Source organism: Pinus tabuliformis, chromosome 2_1 (genome assembly GCF_031772625.1).
Source record: "Pinus tabuliformis cultivar Carrire ecotype Pingquan chromosome 2_1, CPIR1, whole genome shotgun sequence".
Taxonomy (NCBI): Eukaryota; Viridiplantae; Streptophyta; class Pinopsida; order Pinales; family Pinaceae; genus Pinus; species Pinus tabuliformis.
Window position 1 is genome coordinate 646,100,363 of NC_142299.1, and position 12,086 is coordinate 646,112,448.

Sequence of the window (12,086 nt, forward strand, 5' to 3'; positions counted from 1 at the left end):
AGGTCCTAAATTTTTGTGCCTCGGGAGTTTGATGCAGGAGTATCTGACACTCTTAATCAAACAAGGAATCCAAAGCGGAGACGAGAGGACGTAGACCATCAAAACAAAATAGGGGACAATTCTGTTTAAACAGAGCTAATTAGGTGGAATGGATAAAAGTCTCGAGGAGACCTATTAAATGTAATCTGCCACATATGTACGCATATAGAGAGATTCAAGGGTTGTTAGAGGATTGATTGGATCCTTCCATGATCCGATCCAATATTTCTTATATATTATGAACCTGCGTGTTCAATAGGAAGGGGAGAGATAGAGAGTAACAAATAGAATTGTGTAAGCATAGAGTATTCATAATGTAGTCAATAAGAGAGCTTGTTCCTAAGGCTGAAATGCCTTAGCTTGTAATCGTCTGTATATAATAGAAAAGTGTGTTCAATGTTGATATTGTATGCCTGTGTGTTGTATCTCTTGAATAGTCTGAGTATGTGTGTTATAGTATTGATTGACCATTGATCACTGTAGGATCGATGGCGATCCATTGATAAACGAATAACTGTGTTATGTGAATGTTATGGAGTGATGTCGTGTATAAACAGAGTTTGGTGGCAGAGAAACGTGATTTAAATGAAAAATCCATCAAGGGCAAACGAGATCAAATTAACGAGGAACTAGACGGAGAGTCCACAGGATCTGTTGGATCTCATAGATCGACGGTCATCCCATGGTGAATGAGCGAGGGTGTTAATTCATGAAGAAGTGGTTTTGTAACAGTAGAAGTGGTATTTCAAGTGGCCTCAAAACCATAAATGGTATTGAAGGTTAGTCACCCGATTCCACTCATCAAGGGACACGTAGTAGTGAGGAGGGGAGAGGAAACTACTTTTCGGGCGATTAATCCTCGTGCACGTTGCTCACGCAAAATTGTGGTGGAGCATTGGATTAAATGAGGGTTGGATCTACGACGCAGGGTCAACGATTAGTTTCATTGATTGGGTGTAACATCAATTGTTAGATCAAGTCCAGATCGACGATCAAAATTTGATCGAGAATCACATTTCGGCAAAATCAAATGATAGCGGGTAGTGGATTGATGATGTGTCGATAGCAATATTGTGATATCGCCGATAAGTTGATGAAGCCGATAAGAGGAGGAGCAACACTCTAGAATGGCTTGGGAGTGCGGACCCGATGAAATTTTGAACGCGGGTGAATAAATTTTGAGATTCGGCTTATGTGTTCAAAGTGAGGTTTTCCTGTGTTTCCCGTGTAGTGCCTATGTATTCCAATAGTTGAATGGTCCCGAGTTCTAAGGCTTAAGCACATATTTGATGCTTCTGATAATTAGTGTGCCATAACCCATAGGTCTCAGGATCGAAAGTTATAAAGAAAGAGGAAATTGACCTTACCCCAAAATCTCCTTTCATCATTTGGTATCAGAACAGGGAAAGGTTAAGGGAAATTTTTCCTGCGAGAAGGAAGAAGGAGTGCAAGCATAAGGAGAAGGAGGTACAATTTTTTAAAGTATGGAGAGTTTATGGTCTTACTATCGTACAAATAGCGACAACAGAAGGTGAGAATACTTGCAACAACCTAGAGCAAGGAGTGCTCAGTTGGTTCCAAAGAAGAGAACCAAAAGGATGCCAAAAGACTAAGCTCAGAGGAGAAAGCTTGGTTAGGTATCATGTAGCAGAGGAAGATTGTTACTACAAAGGTTGGTTGTACCTCACAGAAGATCATGAAAGTAGTTCCACTAAGAAGTGGGTAGAATTGCTAAGGGATAAGGAGAAGCATATGACCAGGAGGTCCTAAATTTTTTTGCTTCAAGAGTCTGATGCAGGAGCATCCGACACTCTTAATCAAACAAGGAATCCAAAGTGGATATGAAAGGACGTAGACCATCAGAGAAAAATAGGGGATAATTCTGTTTAAACATAGCTAATTAGGTGGAATGGATAAAAGTCTTGAGGAGACCTATTAAATGTAATCTGCCACATATGTACGCATATAGAGAGATTTAGGGGTTGTTAGAGGATTGATCAGATCCTTCCGTGATCCGATCCAATATTTCTTATATATTATTAACCTGCGTGTTCAATAGGAAGGTGAGAGACAGAGAATAACAAATAGAATTGTGTAAGCATAGAATATTCACAATGTAGTCGATAGGAGAGCTTGTTCCTAAGGCTGAAATGACTTAGCTTGTAATCGTCTGTATATAATAAAAAAAGTGTGTTCAGTGTTGATATTGTATGCATGTGTGTTGTATTTCTTGAATAGTCTGAGTATGCATGTTGTAGTATTGATCGACCATCGATCACGGTAGGATCGATGGCAATCCATCGATAAATGAATAACTGTGTTATGTGAATGTTATGGAGTGATGTCATTTATAGACAGAGTTTGGTGGAAGAGAACCATGATTTAAATGAAAAATCCATCAAGGGCAAATGAGATCAAATTAACGAGGAACTAGACAGAGAGTGCACAGGATCTGTTGGATCTCATAGATCGATGGTCATCGCATGGTGAACGAGCGAGGGCATTAATTCACGAAGAAGTGGTTTCAAAATAGTAGAAGTGGTATTTCAGGCGGCCTCAAAACCATAAATGGTATTGAAGGTTAGTCACGTGATTCCACTCATCAAGTGACACGTAGCAGCGAGGAGGAGAGAGGAAATCGCTTTTCGGGCGGCTAATCCTCGTGCACCTTGCTCACCTGAAATTGTTGTGGAGCGTTGGATCAAATGAGGGTTGGATCTATGGCACCGGGTCAACGATTAGTTTCGTTGATCGGGTGTAATGTCAACCATCGGATCGAGTCCATATCGATGGTCAAGATTTGATCGATAATCATATTTTGGCAAAATCAAATGATAGCGGGTAGTGGAATGGCGATGTGCCGATAACGATATTGCGATATCACCGATAAGCCGATGAAGCCGATCGTTGGAGGAGCAGCCTTGTAGAATGGCTTGGGAGTGCGGACCCGATGAAATTTATGAACGCGGGTGAATAAATTTTGAGATCCGGCTTATGTGTTCAGAGTGGGGTTTTCTTGTGTTTCCCGTGTAGTGCCTATGTATTCCAATAGTTGAATGGTCCCGAGTTCTGAGGCTTAAGCACATATTTGACGCTTTCGATAATTAGTGGGCCACAACCACAAGTCTCAGGATCGAAAGTTATAAAGAAAGAGGAAATTGGCCTTACCCCAAAATCTCCTTTCATCATAGGCATGTCTATTTTAATTTATGGCTTTAGTAATTTTAATGTAATTATCAATAATTATTAGGTGGATGGTAGGGATTTAACCTCCATAGATTATTTTTAGTAGTATACACTAATCAAAGGTTGAGATATATATCCAAAATAATTATGCCCCTTTTGGAGCTTTAATTAAGTTCATTAAGTTAAAAAAAAGGTCATATGGGCAAGTGTCATATGAAATGAGTTATGGTTTTTCTTAATGTGTTATTGATAAACCAATACATATATATATATATATATGTGTGTGTGTGTGTGTAAAATAAAGTTTTAATTTAGTTAATTTTTATGATTTCTCTAATTTTAGGAATGTGAGATGCATGATGAAGAAGTGATTATGGATGTTATGAATTGATTTTTATCGGCATTTACCATTCATTTAATTTATATGTTTGTGCTAGTTTAATAGTAGTCATAGATCAAAGCTTAAGATTTATCTCAAAAATAGTTACATTAACATGTGTGTCTATTTTGGAATAAGGCTTTCCAAATTTTAATTTAATCATCAATACTGAATAGGTGGATTGTAAAGATTTAACTTTTATGGAATATCCATGACATTTTTTTTTCTAGTCGTCAAGGACATAGAGTTGTGAACTTGTGATTTATTTTAAAGGTAGTTATGCCTTATTTACTTTTCAATTTAAGTTTTAAAAATGTTATAAAATTTAATTAAAATAAACTAAAATAATTTCACTATCAAAAGTGTTATGTTTTTTAAGCATGTAATATTGAAAATTTATGGTAATGGTCCATGGTATTGCAAGAGAGCCTATATACATATTAAAAATCTCCGTGTTAAAGTGAGTGTGAATTTCCATAGCTAAAAAGATGATTACATGTTTTTTTAAATGTATATAAGTTTAAATTATATATTAATTTTTTATATAATTAATAATAACGATAATAAATTAAAATTTAAAATAATATCATAATTAAGATCATTTTTATGAATTATATTATTGCATTAGTTATTGCATAGAGGGACAGATTCTATAATCTCGTATGAAGGAAGATGTGTAATTCTTTCTTCAAGTTGACAAGTGCCCCATTTAAAATAAAAATAAAATATTCTATAATAATAATAAAAAAAAATAGACTATGATAGAAAACAAAAATAAATATATATGTTTGGTTAGTTTTACCTACCATCATGGTGCTTTGAATTCTTTCTTGAGATTACAATCTAGTGTGAAGTAGATGTGGTAAAAATATTTAACCTCACTTTTAGTCATAAATAAAATATTTAGGTGCCATAATTTATATGAATATTAGAAACATAAAATAATTAAAAGTAAAAGAAATTCTTATATTTTCACTTTTAAATGTGAAGATGATGTATAGTTCTTAAGCCTTTTAAAATATTTCAATACAAAACTCAAATTATATATATATACAAAGAGAAGAAGTAACTAGGCATTGAAATATTTTAAATTTAATTACTTTTTTTTTGGATATTAAAATATTTTATTGTTTCCCCGGATGCGGGTGTCATCAAGCTAGGACATGGGGAGCCACATGCCCTGCATGTGACGCCACGTGAGGATCAAGGCTCATTAAGGCACCTCGCCGCCGAGAAGCCAACCCAGGATACACACTACGCGGTCTTCAATGCGACCGTAGGGAGTAATGGAGAACCTGCAGAAGGTATTCAATGCGGACAAAGCCCGAGGGAATGTCAGCTGGCTTAAGAGGGAAGGAATGTCGATTTTCTGGGCCCAAAACGCCGAACCAACGACGTGGAGTTGGGAAGGAAAGTGTGGCGATTTTGATGCTAAGGAGGAAGGCATTTACTCAGGAAAGGATTGCGTCTGGATTGTTTATCCTGGGCTTAGTTATTGTGCAGTTGAGTTTGGCCTCAAACCAATTTGGGGCCAGCGCTCAACAAGGAGAGACCGCAGCAAAACGAATTGGGGAGTAGCCGATGCCATGGCGCGACTGCGGGAAAGGCAGCCGTGTAGGAGAGTTACTGGGTGTGGAGAGCCCTCGCGTCCCCCTGCAGCAGATGTCCACCATCATTGCTGTTGCTGCTATTGCTACCGAAGAGCGGGACCTACACCAATTCCAGCCAGTCAGTTCTTGGAGGCCGGTGGCTCCATTGACAGAGGACCCAGGCTTCCAGCATTTGGTTCTGTCATTTTCACCTTGGGCAGTTCGAGGGAGAATGCCGGCATCAACGCTCATATCTCAGTCCTGTTCACAAAGATACCGGAGGAGAACAAAGAAGGCACCCACTCTGTCTCAGCTGAGGCACCTCCAGAGAGAAAGAGGGAGAAAAGCCCAATGGTGCCGCCCTCAACGGCAGAGGGCAACTCAGAGACGGAGATGCAGCAAGCCCCTACTCAATTGCAAGAGCAGGAGCTGCCGTCCACCACGCAGGATCCCATGGCGGGCATCCCTGAGGGGCAAGGCTGGTGCAGAATCATTAAAGAAAAGCCTGAAGATTAAGTCTCGGAAGCGTTATCTGGCAAACACTGCTCTGCCTCAGGTCTGGTATGGGTTCAGGGTTGTGGTTGGTCTTGGGAGTTTGCTAATTATCTGTGTTTGTATATTTTCAGATAGTGTTCATGTTCAAGTCGTCTGTAGTCTGGGTAGTAATTCTGGCAAAGTCGGTTATATGTCTTTTTGTTGGACGCCCCTGCGCGGGTTGTTTGGTTATTATCTGGGAACAACTCTTTGTTATATGTTTTGGTACAGTTTGGAGGTGCTGCCCCTGCGAGGGCGAATTTTGAGTCATGTAAAGCAACCCAGGAAGCCACAGTCAGCTCTGGGCAGCATGTTTTTCTGAATGTAATGCTCACTTATACATAATAAAATAGTTAGTTAGTTTTGCAGAGAAAAGAAAAAAAATATTTTATTGTTTAAGGGGATTTCAACACGTTAAATACAATTTAAACAATGAAGAAATGTGTCTCTGTGTGTATCCATCTTAACCATGGATATATTTCAAATCTCTAGATAGGAAACCTTTCAAATTTTGCACTGTAAAAGAGGTTTGGATCCCTCTTGTCATTTGCTAGACCTGTATTAAAGATGAATCTATATTGTATTTATAACAATGATTACAAGATGAATGAAACTAAGAACATGTGTTTCTTCTTAAAAGATTATATGTTCAAATCTAAAATGGATAAAGCTTTTACAATTCCATAAACATTAATAATGAAATTCTTAAAAAAGAGGGTCAATTATCTAATTGTGTCGAGGGGCGCATTCTACAACCCAGTATGACCCATATGTGTAAGTATGTCACGTCTTTAAAAAATAATAAAAATACGGTTTACTAATGTCGGCCAAAATAGTAGCTTGAATTTTAAATTATATATAATTTGAATCTTTAGATTATATATAACATTTTAATCTTATTAATAGGCTAAGATTAATTATTAAAATATAATTATGTATTATTATATATAATTAGAATTATTTCATCTGTTTAATAGTCCCTTTATCATATACTTGAATTTGAATGGATCATAAATTTACCTTTAACAAAAAAAATTACCACATTAAAATTAAAAATTAGGTAAAATATTAAACATCATATTTACTAAAGCCAATACCATCTCTTCAATCAAAGGAACAAGGTTAATTCAATACAAATGCTCCAAAATATTTTAATATTTATTTTAATTAAATATTTGTAAAATAAATCTTTAAAGGGAAAAATGATATCTTATGGATATATTATAGTATTTAAAGACATAAATATTTCCACATCAAAGTTCTAATATTTGAAAATATTAATTTGATGTAGTTCAATTGTAGATTTTGTTATCATGCCATCAAAAATATTATTAAATCTAATATTAACATTATTAAATTTAATATCTTTGGATTAATACAATACTAAATTTAATATGATATTCAATTTGTTATATTATAATAAATATTAATATATCATGATATATATTAACTCTAGATATAGATATGGAGGGACATATAAAGATATAAATGGATAGAGGTGGAGAGATATAACAAATGACCAGGGAGAGATGGAGATGAAATGAAGGGGAGAGGAGAGGAGGAATGAAGAGAGAGAGAGAGAGGGAGGAGGGTAAGAGATAGAGAGGGAGACACAAAGATGGAGGGAAGAGAGAGGGGGAAAGAGAGACAAGGTTGGAGAGAAGAGAGAGAGAAAGAGAGAAATGGGGGGAGAGAAAGGGAGGTGGGATAGAAAAGGAGAGAAGGGGAGTACTAGAGAGAGGATTTGAGAGAAAGTGGGAGAGAGGTAAAGAGGATTTGAGAGAGAGCAGGAGAGAGGTAAGGACGTAGAGGGAGGGACAAAGAGATGGAGTTAGAGAGGGAGAGATAGAGAGAGAGAGAGAGAGAAAGAGGGAGTGGCAAGGGAGAGATGGAGAGAGAGTGTATGTTTTGGGGTGAGATAGAGAGACAAAATAGGAGAGATAGAAGGAAGGGGGAAGAGAAGGAGAGAGAAGGACAAAGGGAAGGATATAGTGACAGAGTTGGACAGTGAAAAGAGAGGGCGGAGGGGAGAGACATAGGGATGTCATAGAGGAAGGAAGAGAGAGAGAACGTGCAAGAGAGAAGGAGAGAGGGAGGGAGAGAGAGATGGAGTTAGAGGGTAAGAGAGAGGGAGGTAAGAATAAATACATAGAGAGAGAAAGCTGGAGAGGGAGAGAGGGAGTGATAAGGGAGATAGAGGGAAAGAGGAGAGCAGGTAGGAAGAGAGATAGAAGGGAGAGAGAGAGAGTGAAGGGGAAGAGAGAGGGAGAGGAAGAGGAAGGGAGAGATATATAGATATGGAGAAAGAGTGTGTATGTTTTTGGGGTGATATAGAGAGACAAAGGAGAGGTAGAGGGAGATAGAGATATAGATGGGAGGTGAAGAGAAGGAAGAAGAGAGAGATAGAGAGAGGGAGGGAGAGATATATAGATATGGAGAGAGAGTGTGTGTGTTTGGGGTAGTGAGATAGAGAGACAAAGAAGGGGAGATGGAGGGAGATATAGATATAGATGGAGGGGGGAAAGAGGGAAGAATATTTCTTGCACTAGATGCATTAAATTCAATTTAGATGATGATCTCTAATCCTATTTGATTGCTTTCACTAGATGCATTGATTTTTAGTTTAGATGTTAATTTCTAATCATATTTGATTGTGTTTCTCTATATGCATTGGTTTTAGCGTAAATGGTGATTTCTAATCTTATTTGATTGCCTGCACTAGGTACATTGATTTTAGTGTAGATGTTGATTTCTAATTATATTTGATTCCTTGCATTAGATGCATTGATTTCAATGTAGATGTTGGTTTCTAATCTTATTTGATTGCTTGCATTATATGCATTGATTTCAATATAGATGTTTTTTTTTCTAATCCTATTTGATTACTTGCATTAGATGGATTAGATGTTGTTAATCTTGAGACTATAAATTATTAAAAATATTGTTCAAGATTAGATGGATGGGGGGGTGGGAGAGGGAAGAAGATTTCTTGCACTAGATGCATTGATTTCAGTGTATATGATGATTTCTAATCCTATTTAAATGTTTTCACTAGATGCATTGATTTCAAGGTAGATGTTGATTTCTAATTATATTTGATTGCTTGTAATAGATGCGTTGATTTAAGTGTAGATGTGGATTTCTAATCCTATTTGATAGCTTGAACTAGATGCATGGATTTCACTGTAGATGTGGATTTCTAATCCTATTTGATTGTTTCCACTGTATGCATGGAGTTCAGTGTAGATGTGGATTTCTAATCCTATTTGATTGCTTGTGGATTTGTAATCCTATTTGATTGCTTGCACTAGATGCATGATTTCAGTGTGATGTTGATTTCTAATCGCATTTGATTGCTTGCATTAGATGCATTGATTTCAGGGTAGATGTTGTCTTATAATCCTATTTGATTATTTTCATTAGATGCATTAGATGTTGTTAATATTAAGGCAGTAGATTATTAAACAAATATTTTTCAAGATATATTTAGTAATACGTAGAGGGACACTATTAAGAAATAATTAGCTGTCAAAAGTTGGGGTATCTAGAATTAAAATGAAAAATATATGCAAAATCAATCCTCTTGCAAAGTGAAAATTAATCCTTGACAATATCGTCTCCCTTCTTCATCACCAACTAATTACTAATAGAAAATTACATATATTCAAAATATATTCAAAATTATTAATAGAGTAATTGCATACAACAATGTATTCAAAATGTTTTATAAGAGGAAAATGTATATTTATAAACATCAAAACAAATTAAAATATTCATGAAAGAGATGTGATAATTGTTTGTAGAAACAAATAATGTAAATATTTTACAAATTTGGTCACTCAATAAAAAAATTCAAAAATACATTATTTCTTGACTTTGCCAAAAAAATAAAAAATAAACAAACAAACAAACAAACATCAAAATATTCTTGAAGGAAATAAATTATTCCAAACATAAACAAAGAAACAAATTATTTCAAGAGTAATCTTGACACAGTAAATTATTAAAACTACTCTTCAAAATATATTTTGTAATATTTGGAGGAACACTATTTAGAATTAATTAGTTGTCAAAAGTTGTGATAGCTAAAATTTAAATGAAATAGATGTGCAATATCAATCTTCCTGCAAACTATTGACAAGATTGTCTCTCTTCTTCATCACCAACTAATTAATAATAAACAATTACATACACATATAAAAATATAACACAACAACTGTAGCATTCACAAATATTACCATCCAGATCCAAATCCAAATGCATTAACACAAAAACCACTCAAAGCATCCAAACACGGAGGTACAAACCATTCAAGGAAAGCAACACAAACCAAAATAAAGAAGAGAATGATATGGTCATATCACCAAAGAAATATAATGTGAACCTTGAATTATCACATTGTTTCCCTCAACTTGAACTAGCTTAGATCCATGTAACACTGGATCTATCATGCCCCAAGAAGGTCCAAATCCCTTGAGGTGCAAACATTTATTGAAATTCTACACACAGAGCCTCAGTGCAAACATTTCCTCAAATTCTACACTCCAAAAAAGAGATTTGCACATTGAAAAATTTGATTCCTCTTAAGATATGATAAATCTAGTGTGAAATAAATCTAAACTAATGAAATAAAATAAAAGTAAAAACATTTATACAAATTTAATGTCTAATATATATATATTTTAAATTATTTTAAACTCTCTTATATATATTTTAAACTATATAATATATTTAAGGTCTATAATATATATTTTAAATTATTTTAAACTCATATATATAGAGATATAGATATATCCTGTTCTCATAAAAGGAATCTATATTAAAAATTTGAATTTTAAAATAGAAAACAAATCTATATCAAAATACTCTAAATTTTCAGACATTAACAAAACCCCTCAAGATGAAACTCAGATCGAATTAGAATATGAGATCGAAAAAGAAGCTGACAATTCGATCTCGTTGACTTCTCTGTTTCCTTGTCGAAAAAATATTTTAAAGAGCAGTCCTAGTTTGACTTGAAAAGGTCATCAAATACTGCTTGATGTTGATCCTTCACATAGCGTTGACCATATGGAGATGCTTTTGTGGAAAAGCGAGATTGACTACCTGTCCACCACCATTACAGTTTTTTAACTGGATGCTTCAAAGCGTGAAGCAGCACTGGAGCTCGACCTATCAGGTTAATAGTAAGTGCCTTTTATGGGCTCGAGCTATCAGGTTAATAGTAATGGCAGTATTTAAAATTTGCCTTCTTCTCATTTCTTTTATGTTTGTTGCAGGAAGGATTGCAGTCTGTTTGAGCTATAATCAAAGAACTTGAATTATGCCTCGTCGCAAGAACAGGAAAAATAATACCATCAGAGCTTCCAAGAAAGAGAGGAATGGGCTTCTGACAAGGAAGATCAGACTGATCTGCAATGACCCAGATGCCACAGACCTCTCAAGTGACGATGAATTGAGTGCTGCATCTCACAAAAGATTGGTTCTCGAGATTCACCTACCATTGAATTGTTCAGCTCGCGCAGGAAATCAGTACTCACCTCGAGTGCCCAACAACAAAGCCAGAACCTTATGCGAACCAGTCTCTAATGTAGAGTGTGCGGTGAGCCGTAAATACCGTGGAGTAAGACGAAGAAAAGGGGGGAAATGGGCTGCAGAGATCAGAGATTCTTCCAGAGGAGTGAGGCAGTGGCTTGGGACTTTTGACACAGCAGAAGCAGCTGCACTGGCTTATGATAATGCATCAAGGAAGCGGGGAGGACCATTACCATTCACCAACTTTGCATACAAACAAACAACAACAGCTCCATCTGAATCTGTTTCTGACTCAACAACAGCTCCATCTGAATCTATGTCTGAATCTCATATTTCAGAGAGAAATTCATATGGGGATTGTCGTGCAGAGTCTTCTTCAACTTCTGTACAACAAGTGGCCACCCCAGATTCATTATGTCCACTGATTAACCATTCAATATTTGATTATAATTCTTATTTCATCCAAGAATTTGGATACTTCTTTGACATGGATAATTGTGGTGTCTCGCTAACAGAATTGAATATGGATTGCCTTGACCTTTTGGGTGAAGAAGATGACATTATGAACTTTTGCTAGACTGCTCCATGGACGCATGGCAAAGTTTGTACAATATAATTACTTTTAGGGATAAGAGTCAAGAGTATATGGTAAAGCCAGGGATGTGTGTTATTATTAATGTATAGTCCATTGAATTTATTAATTCTTATCTGTATTATGGCCTTTTGACCATATGAGTGTGATTATTATTGTATTGGTTATATGTGTGAGAGAATATATGAGTGTGATTATTATTTTATTGGTTATATGTGTGAGAGAATATTAT

General features: G+C 35.8%; 1 protein-coding gene across 1 annotated transcript; it reads left to right on the forward strand.

Moving 5' to 3' along the window:
• Positions 1-11,050: 11,050 nt before the first annotated feature.
• Positions 11,051-11,839, forward strand: LOC149202232 (ethylene-responsive transcription factor CRF1-like). The gene has a single exon (XM_089399919.1). The coding sequence runs from the start codon at positions 11,051-11,053 to the stop codon at positions 11,837-11,839; it is 789 nt and encodes a 262-aa protein (XP_089256045.1).
• Positions 11,840-12,086: the final 247 nt, after the last annotated feature.

Bases quoted from the DNA above. Each gene is read 5' to 3' on its own strand.
- LOC149202232 (XM_089399919.1), top strand. From the start codon at position 11,051: ATGCCTCGTCGCAAGAACAGGAAAAATAATACCATCAGAGCTTCCAAG.